Raw genomic sequence first — 14,445 nt, 5'->3', positions numbered from 1 at the left:
AAGCCAAATAAAATGGAAATGAACAAACGATTTGGCCGGGTACTCTCGAAATTGATGAATATGTCGGGAAAAAAATATAGAGCTGCAAAAACATTATCGAATCGAATGACTTTTGCTTTAGAAAGAGGGAATATCAAAATTACGAACATATAAGTTCTATATGTTTATTTGTATTTGAGCGCGCGAATTCTTGAGATCTTGAATTCTAGATTTATCGATTGTTTTGCAGCTCTATTTAGCGATCAGAAGAAATGTTGAGCCATAAGATGAGACCCCCTCGTCTGAGTTGTTTTAGTACAGAGATGTGGGGGGGATTAAACGATTTAGAACGATCGATGATAAGGTGGAGATCTCTGGGGATGATCTATTAATGGAACTCCTAGGACATTTACCGCAGCCTTCCTCGTCCTCGCCATCGGGACACTGGCTCGTTCCATCGCATCGCATTTCATCGCAAATGGTTTTTCCGCTCAAGCGACACTTGAAGGTGGCATCTCCACGACAGCTTCCGGAGTCTTCGCTGCCGGAGCCCTCCACCTCATCCGTGGGCAATGCCACAATGGTGTCTTCCACAGAGAAATCTGTGAGGTCAAAAAGTGGATTAGTGATAGGGACATTGAAGTTCTGGGCAATTTCCCAAAGGACGTAGAGACAGAATTTGGAGACAGAGTTCACAGGAATGAAGACAGAGTGGAGCGGATGGCAATGAAAGCGGCACAGATTCGATGATGAGAGAGACATTCACAGAGGTCAAGGGGTCACAATGTCACGTACACACAGGTCACCTTCTTAAGCACACATAAAGGTCCACTCCGGATTTCATTTGGTTTTGCATCTTATCTCGCTTTGAAAAGAACTAGTTCATTTTTTTGTTTAAATACCCTCAAAATACTCTTATTTTCAAGATTTTGATAGCTACAATAGGACTAGAGCTCTACAAAATATGAGCAAACTGGCTTAAAATATCAAAATGTATTCGGTTTTTAGTCCCTCTCAACAAAAATAATGAGATAATAAAAACCAGAGCAGACCCATAGGTTATGTTAGCGCTGTTTACTAGTTTTTTTTTTTTATTTCGGTTTGAAAATTGCCAGGTTAATCACAGAAGGGCAATCTCGAAACTTCCGGCTTGTCGCGGATCGGTGGACAAACCTGAGAGTCCTGGTCTTGGATTTGCATCACGATCCACACCCAAACTCGTTCTCGGTCTTACCAACTTGAAACGCCTACTGGCAATATTATCTTCTGGGTGTTTATTTTCCGGGGTTGTTTTAGGGGTTTTTTGGGTAAAGAAAAAATGTTGATATCCGTGATTTGAATTAACGAATATAGATGCAAACGAAAGTTTGTATAAAATGTGAGAAATATGGAGACGGTCTTTTTTGGTTGCATACTTCTAGAAAGCTTTATGGGTGATTTTAAAACTGCAATTTTGTTGTTGAATTTATGATAACTAGTTTGCATCCCATATGCGGGAAAAAGGAAGTCAAAGGTTTCTACAAGCGGCATCTCACACCCAAGCATATTGCAGGAAAAGAGAGAGAGATAAGCTTATGGGAAATGGATCCTTAAGAACTTACCATTCGATTCGGTGAAGGAAAAGACGCCACCAGTGCTGGCGCCCAATTCGCCAATCCGCTCGAAATTATTCAATTGCTGCTCCAACTTAATTCCAAAGTCGTTGATAGAACTGGGCAGCTCTACCCTAACTTGGACGCGGTATTTAAAACGGTCCTGTGTGGGTCTAAGGGGGGATAAGTATTATTAGAAATTGTTATGAACAAGGGGTTTTTTTTATAGTAATATAATATGTTGTTTGACTCACTCGACTCGCTCTAGAATGCTGTGAATTTCCTGCTCCTCATCATCATTACCTTCGTATTTGCTATGGAAGAAAGTGCGCAGATTGTCGTCGATAAGTTTTTGCAGGTTTTGGAACTCAATGCTTTCCGGATCCTTCAAATTGCTGGAATATGGTTCACTAACGACAAAGTAGGTTCGATCTAAGAGAATAAATATAAGAACAATTAGAAAACATAACAAATTTATTTATTATATATATTTATATATTTTAAAATGTATTCAAATAATTGGGATATTTGAATAGTGTTTAAGGTTCAGTTCAGATTAGTTCTTAGGCGCCTATAACGTAAATGTAATATTGAATTATTGAGTATCCTGAAGAACTCGCGTTGTGATTATTTTTATGAGGAGTTCTGCCAGTCCATTTATTTTGAAAAGAATTTAAGGTTCAGTTCACATTAGTTCTTAGGCGCTTATAACGTAAATGTAATATTAAATTACAGAGTATCCTGAAGAATTCACGTTGTGATTATTTTTGTGAGGAGTTCTGCTTATAACGTTAATGTAATATTAAATTATTGAGTATCCTGAAGAATTCGCGTTGTGATTATTTTTGTGAGAAGTTCTGCTTATAACGTTAATGTAATATTAGATTACAGAGTATCCTGAAGAATTCGCGTTGTGATTATTTTTGTGAGGAGTTCTGCCATTCCATGAAGTGTGACTTTACGTTAAAAAAGTTGACTTACAGATAGTGGGTTCCTCCTCGTGGTAGCCGGATGCCTCGTTCTCGTCGTAAAGGTCGGATGCCCGCTTGCGAGGATCGGTAAGGCGATTGAAGACGACGTGGTTGGCCCGTTTGGCCAGGCGTTGCTTCTCCAGCTGGCGCTCCATTCGCAGCTGCTTCTCTTGGTTCTGAATCGCCTTCTGTTGGCGGCGAAGCTCCTTCTGCCGGGCCTCGCGATTACGTCGCCGTTGCAGCTGCAACTCACGTTCCTTCTCCTGCTGGTCGTCGGCGCCGAAGAAACGATTTATGGACCGGCGGACGCGATGGATCTTCTGGCTAAGCCAGGACGAGTCCTTCTCCTCCTCCTCTGGGGCATGAATAAGCTTATGGGTCTGAAAGATGTCTTCGTCATCGTCATCATCGAACTCGTTACTGTCCGGCAGCGAGTGTCCGTCTGCCAGTACAAAGTCCCCATCATCGTCGATATTTTTAATTTGCTAAAACGATAGAAATAATCCATATTAATAAATCTATCGAAGCAAGAACCACAAGAGTTGTAAAATTATTAAGTATTGCACTTTATATATAGTTTCCTTTTTAAGGCAGAAAAACTTTTACAAGCGGTTGTTGTCTTTGCTAAGTAGCAAGGTGCAGAGCTGCAGTTTGACAAGCACTGTGTCTTGGCTAGATTCTCCCCACAATGGCAGAAAATAACATTTCTGTTAGCTTTAACATAATTTGGAGCTCAGAAAATGTACCTTATCTTTCGGAGTTCTGTTATCTAAATTATATTTTTCGAAGGCTTAAAACAAGAACATTTGGTTTAATGTATAGTATCATATAAGCTCTTAAATTTCAGTAAGTCCATAAAGAATTTCAGAAGTTATGTTCCTTTTTTGTCATTTCCCTTTTCAATTCCCCTCGCCCCTGTTTTTTACCCACTTCAGATCTATTTCGGTCGACTTTTTAATTGAGCATTGATTTCAAGTGTCAATTTCATTTCATTTTTCCTTCGGTAATAGGTTCTGGCACTATTTTCGGTTTACCCCGTGCCCAGCATTTTTTTTTTATAGTTTCCCAACCTATTCTTTTCTTTGGAGTGGAAGTGTTAGGGAAAGACGCGTGCTACGTCATATTGATTGTTGCCTTTGGCTGATTAAAAGCACTTGCCCCGCATGTTCAACATGTGCCACACACACACACAAAATAGTGCCCCGCCCCTTTTCACTTGGCCACCGCCCTCTTTTGACGACCCCTCAACTTCCAAACGATCATATCTGGTCACAAAATTGATGTTCTATGCTCTCTTTTTGCCCAAGGAAAGCTTTTCTTCTGCTCCGCTCTTCCCACGTTTCCCATGCACAAAAGAAAATAATGTATCACTGAAAAAACCAAAACCAACTATATAAAGATTTTTCAAAACTATGTTTACCACCGGGTCTAACTATAGTTTGACTTCAACTACTTGTTATAATATATCTACATATATATTACATAGATTTATTTAAAATGTTAGGACCCACCATGTTTACATATTAGATATAATAAGTTTTACTTCAATATGACAAATATTTTCATCATTTATATCTTTCTGTTAGTGTAATGAATGGTATGTGGGCCAAATGTGCATTGCCCCGGGAACCTTCTATCCTCTTATCGAAATACTTTGATAAACTAAAAAGATAATGGAAAACACAGGAATGGCAGATAGCAATTGGAGGTGGGAAGAAAGGTAAGAACATATGGATCTTAAATTTGTTAGCACACTAAAAACTGGAAAACGTTTTAGAACAAATCGAATTAAGAAAGTATTTAAAATAGATATTAATCTTTAATTACTGTAAACTTTTGACCAATACTTAACAATATTTAAACTTCAAAAATGTTTAAAATCAAAGTTGAACAAACTTCAGTGACGAATTCCGCCGGATTGTTTTGGTTTGATAAGTTGCTTTGAGTTTTAAGCGTTGTCTGCGTCTTGTCTACGCCGTGTCTGATTTTCTTTATCGAGGGTGGATGGGTGGAAAGTGGGTTTGTTTTGTGTGGTTTCGGCTGAACGGCTGTCTTATGAGGCTGCATAGTCACGTGCCACGACTTTGAAGTTGTCCCATGTTTTTCGGCAAGTTTGTGCTTGCTCGGTGTGTGTTGCACATAATAATGCTGTCGAAATCAGGTCTAAGCTATCGATATCACGTTAAAGAGTACCTCCAATCGATTAGCTCTAATAATTAACATTAAATGTGGATTGAGTAAATGTTTCTGCTTTAAATTGTTACTATAATAGGAAAAAACCAAGCTATAAAGTATTTAAGAGCCATAAATTAAAGAATAACAAGGTACCATTTCTAAACTAACAAATTAAAACATTGCTCTATCAAATCCCATGCAATCCCTGGCCATTTTTCAAGGGGTTTCATCATTTTTAACCGATCTATAACCAATTCCTTTCCTATTTTCTGATGAGGTGCCATCTGCTGACCGTTTGTAGCCTCGATTCCGGCGGACGGACAGTCGGCATGCTTGACACAGATTCCTTTCCTAGCGTTTATTGTGATTACTCGAGCTGTTCGCTAATGCAAAAAACAGCATGGCCTGATCACTGCAGTGGCTTCCAAACTGTGCCGCCCACAACGTATTAAATGCACAGTGGAGTCCCAAGGAAAGGAATTAATTACAATTCGGTAAACTTCAAATATTTAATATTTATTATTATTTGTAATATAAATTATCATTTTAATTCTTAGCTTTGATATATTAGAATCCAGTAATTAGGATCAGTGATCTATTTAACTAAGAATCTTCGCTTTTATTCAATAAGGGTTGGAATTGAGTCTTCTTAAATTAAGTATTTTAAGAGAGTTTAATGCTATCTATCCGGCCACCACTGTAAATGCCATTTGCAATCTGAAATGAGTGTCGAAATGAATTATTACGCATACGCAACGTGCGAACGGCTAGCGGTGAAAATAAATAAATACGCTGGCGTGGAAACAATGAGAAATGTTTAAATTTATGTGGCCGCCCAATTAGATGACAACGCAGTGTCCTTGAACCCATTGCATTGCGAAATGCATCTGCATCTGCAACTGCATCTGTATCTAGATTTATGCAAGTGAAAAGTGGGGGGAACAGAGCCGGGGAAAGGCGAAGAAAATGGGGGAAAATAAGCAGACAGAATGCCTGGCTACTGTCAATTGTCTCAACTTGTTGCTCATGTGTTTGTTTTTGGGGGGGTTTTCTACATCAAGTGGGTCAGTTCGGGGCGGAAGGTCGCGATTTTCACCACCCACGCCCAATAAAATCAGTATGCGTGCATTGAACCCTCAAATGGACAAGGCATTCTTTTAGATTTTTTGATTTTTTGGATTTTTATTTCTGGCCGGGCTCATTTCCTGCAAGACAAATTACACATTGAGACTGGGCCTGGGCCACTCCCCCCTTTTGGGCCAGTCATAAATTTGGCGCACATATGTGTGCTTGCAATTTATTTTCATCATGTTCAAAAATCGCAGCAGACAGCCGGCCAATTCTCGTTAAATCGATCGTATATACATTTCTTTTTTTTTTTTGGGGGGGGGGGGGGGGGGGGGGGAAGGGACAGGGACAGGACAGAAAACCGAAAGAAAAAGTTATTGACTAACTGACTGACTGACTGACTGCGCACAATTTGTGGCCAAAAGGCACGCCAGACGGTGGGCGGCTGTCCAGGGGGCGTGGCAGGCCCAAAAACTCTCAGCTCGCAGGCCACAATAGACCACAAAAATAAAACCAACACACAAAGGTACAAAATACAAAAAGAGCAAATTCAACGTAGGTTAGGACGCAGGCGAAAAAAAAATGGAATTCGGGATGCATTTCCAGAAGGTTATAGGAACTAAATTGTATTAATTTGCAGGTAGTCAAAAATTAGAGATTATTTCATTAAAACATTTAATTTTACAAATTCCGGCCAGAAATAATAATGGTACTATGGCATCTTATAATATTACATTAAATATATCAATGCAATATCCTGTATCCATATATCCAATTCCGGCCAGAAATAATAATGGTAGTTTGGCATCTTATAATATTGCACTAAATATATCTATGTAATATCCAGTATCTATATAATATTATATGATAATATAATCAAATAGTCATAATAGTAAGACATCCTAAAATATTCTACTAAAACATTAAGCATTACAATAAATACAAAGATCATAAAAATTAAAGTTCTGATGATTACAAAATGGAATTCGGGATGCATATACAGAAGGTTATAAGATCTAAATGGCTTTACATAAATTGTATTTATTTGCAGGGAGTCAAAAATTAGAGATTATTTCATTAAAACATTTAATTATATTATTTCGGGCAGAAATAATAATGGTAGTTTGGGATCTTAAATACATCTATATAATATTCAGTATCCATATGATATCCTATATATATATATACTCTAATAGTCATAATAGTATGACATCCTAAAATATTTTACTAAAACAAAAAGCATTACAATAAATACAAAAATCATAAAAATTAAAGTTCTGATTTTTGTTATCCATAGTTACTACGTACATCCCTGCCACAAAGGGTATCAAGAATTAGTCTGAAACAGACACTGTCTACCAAGCACACATGTGGCCAACTTTGTGTTTTGGCCACAATTATCACTGAAAAGCGAGACGGTGTGGAAAGCGGGAAATGGAAAGGAAATTGAGGGTTGAAACATGTGAAAATTTGATTAAAAACTAGCGTCAAGGTAATTGCCAGACAAATTCCTATTCCTCGCCTCCAAAATACACGGAAAACAGAAATAAAACAAAAATTGTAAATTTAAAGGAAGAGGTAGAAAGTGCATCGAGTGACATCAAGCTTAAGAATCTGGGTCTGTGGAGCAAGTGCAAAGCAATTGACGCCATAATCCTCCGCCTAGAGAAGATTACGCGACATGATGGCCGTCAATCATCATTCCGAGATTCAGCCAGAAATTCCGCTGGGAGCGACCTGGGTAAGAAAATGCCCGGTTACCGGGTTATACGGTTATACGGTTGGGGGACCCACATTTCTATATATACATATACTGAAGACTTAGATTCCGATTTGGATTTGCAATGCCGAGAACCCGCTCAGCAGGAAATATTTAGCGCTGCACTCTTATGTCTCATGTGCTTAATTAAACTGTACGTTTTGAGCAATTGCTTTGATTTAATTAGTTTTTCCCCCATTTCTTTATCGTTTTTCTTCTCTGTGGGCGTCAATAGAACTCGGGCGATGATCATCATATATGGTTATCATCCTGATGATTCGCAATTTCGTTTACATCAAATAAAGATTTTTCTAAACACTGGATTTTCGCTGGAAAATTAGATCCTTTTGAGTTTCGATGATTTGTAATACGTATGTTTTAATGGTTTTTAAAATATTAATGGTAAAGTTCCAACCATATATCTTTTTCTCAGTTTATAAACAAAAATATAGTAAAAGTGAATCAAAAGGAAAGCTGCAAGGCAAACATTCCTGCCTTCACTCACTTACTCTTTCTGCTTAATTCTCCCATGGAAACCTTTCATTTCGCTGACATAAACAAATAATTCAATTCAGCTGCCCCGTTGTTGATTGCCACTGTGAACTGACCTGTTGTTTTTATTTCCATTATTATTATTTACCCGGGGCACAGATCTCGAACCCTGGACCACCTGCTCATCCAGAGATTCGTGTGGGATGCACTTACAATGGGGAGGAAATTAAATTCCACACAACAATGGGTTAAGAGCAAGGGACATGGAAATGAGAGGATATATTGTGGGGTCTTTTAGCTTTGGATTTAAAATGTTTACTGAGATCTTAAGCCAATAAGCTCTTTATTTTAAAATATTTATTAATTGTAGAGGTTATTTTTTTTAGATTTTTATACAGCTTCTTGTTTTAAAATATTTGATTTTTTTATAGCACAGATTGTAGGGATACAAAAGTATCCTTAAGGAATGTACATAATAATAGATTGCTTCCGTGTTTCAGTTTTCATTATACCCATTCAAGGGCAATTTATTCAGATTGTTGTAAGGAAAATAAATCCCCCTATAGTATTCACATTAAAATGAATTCTTTTTTTATAGAAAAATATCCATATCCCCCTCCAAGTGCCCATCATACCCTTTCCAGGGTATCAGAAACCACAGTCAACAAAGCGGTTACACTGACACCTGCTTGAGCTGTGATTTGTGGCAAAAAGCAAGTCAAAGTTCAGCGCAGCCTGACAATGTTGTTGACGCTAATATTTATGTTTTGTTTTCCCTTTTTTCTTTTTGTTATTATGTTGCACAAACTCATTTAAATGTTGAAGCCACTCCAAGGTTGTCACGTCCTAAGGCAAAAAAAAAAAAGAAGAAAAAACGCCAGAAAAACACAGAAAAATATAAAAAATATAGAGGAGCACGCTTGGCGACTGTTGATCCTGGGCGCTTTGATGTCTCTGTGTGATTCCTCTCCCCAGGAAAAATTCAGGATGCCACTCACGTTTTGGCAATTTCTCATAAAACAAACGACCATTAACGCCTTTAAGTTGTCGGCAGCATTTCGCCAGCTTTTCACCCCCCGCACCACTATCTTCCCCTCCTTTCTTTTATTTTTTTTTTGTGACATGAGGCTTGAGGCTTGATACTTGAGGCTTCTTGGCCAGCTTGGCTTGGTTGACTTGGTTCGTGCCTCATATTAAGTTGTCAGCCAGCTTGAGCCACTCCCCCCGCCCCCTGCTTTCGGCCCACAGAATGTATATATATATCTCAGGAAGTGCAGTTACTTTGTTGTTGCTGGTCCTAAGCCCCGTTTAATGGTCGAAAATTTGTTCTTTCTTCAGGGCTGCATACACACAGAAAAAAAAATTAATCGAAGTCATATTATTCGAATTTAATTGAAAAAATGTATAGTGTTTATAAAATGTATCTTCATCTATTAACTTAATTTAGAAAGTTACTTTATAAATCATTAATAAATAAGTTTATAATACTTCCATTTTTCATGAGTTTAAAGAATTTAAAAAATATTTTTTTATAGTTTTCTACTCCTCAAATTTCTAATCTAGGAATTATACTTTTAATTTTTGTTTAAATATTAGCATTTTAATATATTTTAAGAGTTCTGAAATCACAAAAACATAAATTTATACAATTAAAATATATCTTTATCTATAAACTTAATTTAGAAAGTTACTTAAAAAATCATAAATAAATCAGTTTAATAAATATTTCCATTTTTTATGAGTTTAAAGAATTAAAAAAATATTTCTTCTCCTGCTCCTAAAATTTCTTATCAAGGAATTATATTTATGATTCATTAAAAACTTTAAATATATTTTTAATTTTACACAGAGAGAATTGTTCAAGTATATTGTTCTTGAATTGAGAACATTCGTTCTTAAATAAGTACATTTTAGTATCAATGTTCTCAAGAACATTTTAAACTCAGATGAGAACGTCAGAATTTTCTCTGTGTAGTTTTCATATTAGCATTTTAACATTTTTTAAGAGTTCTAAAAGCATGGGTTTTATAGTTTTTATCTCCCCATTGAGTTTAACACAGATAAAACATATAAATATTTGGATATCTTTATAAAATGTTGGTATTGAAAGTTTTTCTAAAATGAATCTCAAAAGAACACTGCTGCAGGGAATCATTTAGGACTTAAGAAACTCCTTTGCAAGGTGTTAATTATTTCTCCCTGTTGATGGGGTCGATTGCAGGGAAACTATCGATGCTGCAGCCCGCCCCCAAAGACACCCAACCACCCAAAAACCACCCACCCAACCGCTGACACAACAAAGCCAATTTGCGTGCGTAATTTGTGGCACTTAGAAGCTACGTGACAATGATGCGGATGCTCCTGCGGATGTCCCTGTCCTCATCCTGCCACTTTCAGGTGCCTTTGGCTGTCATTTGTCTGCATTAGCAAAGGCAAGAGAAGGCAAAAAAAAAATTGGAGGGCGGTATGCGGAGCAGTCCATCAATTTGCATTACCCATCTACCTGAACCGAGACTTTTTTGGCCCTCCAACAATTGCGCGTAATTAATGTGTCTAATTAAGTTACAAATTTGGTGAGAAAAAAAATGTAATAAAAAATGTAATGAGTACCAAACAATTTCTTGCCAATATTACAGGCATTAATTGCTATCACTAGAAATTAATTTTCATTTAATGCACGGATGCTTGTTTAGATGTAAATTCTTAGTTTATATAGTATATTATGATTTTTTATTTTCCTGGATATTTCCTGAATCACGGTCCAAAAGTATTCGCTGGTTTTTGTGCACATTTTGATTGCTCTTACGATCGTTTGCCAACTTTTATGAGCCATGTTCTCGGCACTTTCGCGGCTCTTTACACTTTGTTTTGTATTTTTTATTCCAATGCTTTTATTGCCCTCTTGTTTTGGCCATTCGCGCATATTTTGTAATAATCTGAAGCTGAGTAATAACCCCTTTGGAAGGGGTTTGGTATCAGATTTTATGGGACCACGTGTGTTCGTGTGTGTGTGCCCTCAAACCCCCATATTTGTAGTGATGACTTCAGATAGAGGCGAAAATTGCGTAAGAGTCAGGGTTATATTTTCATTATATCCATTTTATTTTGACAGCCCCATCAATTTGTGCTGGCTTTCTTCTGTACAAAAAGCTGATCTGATAAATATGTTGAGATATTTAACACATTTTGTGTTTCCAATTTGTTTACACATGTTCGTCATTTATTTTTGACTGTTCCTTTTTTTTTTCATGACCCGAAAATAGCTTAAAACAATTTGTTGTATTGCCCTCTGATTGTTGGTTATTTGTTTAAATGAAATTGAATTGCTTTATTGGCAGGCCTGCATATTCATCAAAAAAAAAAAAGAATTCCTCTTTGGCTGGTTATCGTTTAGTTTAGAGTCCCAATGGCCTCAATTTGCCGGGTGCCTTGATATTTTTCTTTTTCTTCTTTTTTTTTTATTTTGTACAAGCTGATTATGAAAGCAGCAGGCGAATTGCCCCGTACACATATGTATGTATTTTATTAAAATGCGTGTGCTGTTTGTGGATCGGTCGCATTCGGCGTTCGAGGAAGTGAATTCGAATTTCAATGACTTGAACTTCTATAAAAAGCATTTACGCAATTTGTTCTTCAGCTGTTCAGGCTGCTGAATCAATTTGTTGTTGTGAACCGACGACTGCTCAGTGCGTTTTATTACACACATTTTAGCTAGCCTTTATTTATAGTCAGACATTGGCTGATAACACAAAACACTCGGCTACAGCGATATTCAATATTCCACAAGTAGTAAAAAGGCACCTCAACTTCTGATTATTGATTGCGTTTTATTGAATGAATATTAATTAATGGCAATAAATTGGTCAAAGCGACACTGGAAAAAATTCAAATCATTTTAAAATCAAATCAAATGAGTGAGGTGAGAAAAATGTAAGGTAGTATAAGGCTCAACAAAAAGTTAAAGCTGCATATATAAATAATAATAATCAATTGTTAAACAAAACAAAAATAACACTTAAGAACTACATATTTATACTACTTTCCTTGATCTTTCTTATTAAAATATTTTATTTTTATTATAATAATAATGATAATAATAAATAACACTTCAGAACTACATATTCATACTACTTTCCTAGCTCTTTCTTATTAAAATATTAAATAGTTGTAACACCTAAGAACTATAGACTCTTAATATTCTCCTTGCTGTTCCTTATCTTCTTATTAAAATATGTTTTCCCCAAGTGCATTTGGGATCTTTAGCAGGTTAATGGGGCCTAGGCCAAGAAGTGCTGCCATAATTAACCCTTTTTGGCCAGAGAGTTCGAGCTGCTGTGCATCATGGCGTTTCTTTTTTTTGTTTTTGTCTGAAACCCGAGCTCAATTAGAAAAGGCAAGTTCAGAGGGACTAGCGACTACCGAATAGCGACTACCGACTGCCACCGGCACCATTTTCCAATCCAAAATTTTCACCGGGAAAACATTTTGGCTTCCTGTTGCCGTTGTTGGAGTGCTTCTGCTACAATTTCCATTTGACCGACAACAAAAACATCGGGACAACAGACAACAGACAGACTGAGAGAGTATCAGTTAAAGTTTTGTGTCGGCAGAAACATTTCTGTGGCCACGTGTGTATTCAGTTTTAATTTATCTAAACTTTTGCAAGTTTTAACTGACTGCCCCCGCGCACACAGCCCTTCCCCCCCTTCTCACCCCCTTCCAACTACCGCAATTTGCAATCTGACCTTTTAACCCCTTGGCACACGGACCCCTCCGCCTCCATTCCATGCCGGAAAACCGGGAAAAGCTGGCGAGGCGACCTTGTAACCACAGCAACAGCAAGGAACACTAAAATCGGGGGATTCCCCTGCCCCTGTAAACCGAAAGAAAGATTTCAAATTCGCCAAAATCAAGATTGCAGCACACTTGAATTCGCGCATGTCGTCATTTATCATCATTTGCTGGCATTTAAATGTCACTATCCATTGGATTACTATAATTATCACGGCTAGAAAGATTTATTTTCATAATTTACGAAGAGTTAACGTGGGAGGAAAACCGATGAGTGCAACAGGTGCTTAAGGTAGCAGGGTCTTAAATCAGTAAGAAAAATTGAATTATTGGATAGTTTTTACAAAAATGCTAGGCAGCTATCATTAATTTGAGTTACAAACTAGCTAAAGCGAGGCATATTAAAAGTGTAAATATAAATATGTACCTGTGATAATTATACACGGTAGCTCAAGAAATAGGATTCTAGATAATTTATATTATATTACGTATATGTATATGACTGAAGATTAGTTTGAGCAGATAGCCCAACCAATATTGATTATTCATCATTTGTATTACAAACTAGCTTAAGCGAGGTATATTAAAAGTGTAAAAATAAAATGTATATGTTAGCATAATATTTATCTGTGATAATTATTCACGGTAGCTCAAAAAATAGGATTCTTGATAATGTATATTATACAAATATATACCTATATGTATATGACTGAAGATTAGTTTGAGCAGATAGCTGCAAGTCGGCCCAACCAATATTGGTTATTCATCACGAAGGCAGCTCAAGGAGGTGACCATTATTCTTGGTAGCTTATCGTCTGTCTGCGGACCCCAAATAGCAAAAGGTGACCGCACGACTGACGTCCGTCCATCCGTCTGTTGTAAGAGTGAGGTCACCCCGTACTTGCCCATGGGCCACATTTTGCGATAATACTAATACCCATCAGCGATCAGCGAGATTTATGCAAACTCCAGGCGACCAAGTCGCGAAACTGTGTCATTTGCATCCAACCCAGCAGTCAGTCGAACAAAAAGTTTGTATGGTTAAACGCCTTAATCGACTCGGTGATATCCCCTACTGAGAATTCGTTGGTATTTTTTCAAATCTCCTTCATAGGAGTTGGAAAAAGATAACCAAGGTTTGCAGTTCGATTCTCTTAAATTACTGTTGTACTTAAAAGGTTCAGTATTTGGTATATTTCTCACCGATTTTGATGATATCCAAAAAGGTGACCCAAACCCTGCACTTGACTGATTTAAATTTGACTTTAAAGAGGCATAACTTAATTATTTTCTACTCAAATTTTCTTTAAATTACTTTTACAATTATAAACGTTTACTTTTAAGTCGATATATTAACATTTTTTAAATATAGGTGACCCAAACCCTGCACTTGACTGATTCACATTTGACTTTAAAGTGGCATAACTTAATCATTTTCTACTGAAATTTTCATTTAACTAATTTTACAATTATAAACATTTACTTTTAAGTCGAAATATTACCATTTTTTAGATATAGGTAATCCCCAAATAGTAAGTGTAAGTTCAGATGTGACTTTTGTCCCGTGAAAACACCCACAAAATTAAAAAAGTACCCCGTAGAGCCAGTCATAAGTGCA

General features: G+C 36.9%; 1 protein-coding gene across 32 annotated transcripts in view; it reads right to left on the bottom strand.

Annotated features, from left to right (window-relative positions):
* The window catches only part of LOC119558330 (basement membrane-specific heparan sulfate proteoglycan core protein), an 88,076-nt gene that overhangs the window by 58,968 nt on the left and 14,663 nt on the right, over positions 1 to 14,445 (bottom strand). For all 32 annotated transcript variants that reach the window (XM_037871787.1, XM_037871767.1, XM_037871772.1 and 29 more), the window contains exons 3-6: positions 2,553 to 3,027; positions 1,826 to 2,003; positions 1,581 to 1,744; positions 393 to 581 (exon numbers count right to left, since the gene is read on the bottom strand). In XM_037871787.1, the coding sequence (XP_037727715.1) occupies positions 393 to 581; positions 1,581 to 1,744; positions 1,826 to 2,003; positions 2,553 to 3,027 (1,006 nt within the window). The remainder of the gene's footprint in view (positions 1 to 392; positions 582 to 1,580; positions 1,745 to 1,825; positions 2,004 to 2,552; positions 3,028 to 14,445) is intronic.

Source organism: Drosophila subpulchrella, chromosome X (assembly GCF_014743375.2).
Source record: "Drosophila subpulchrella strain 33 F10 #4 breed RU33 chromosome X, RU_Dsub_v1.1 Primary Assembly, whole genome shotgun sequence".
NCBI lineage: Eukaryota > Metazoa > Arthropoda > Insecta > Diptera > Drosophilidae > Drosophila > Drosophila subpulchrella.
The sequence above is the reverse complement of the archived record's forward strand: the minus strand, read 5'-3'. Positions and strand labels throughout refer to the sequence as shown.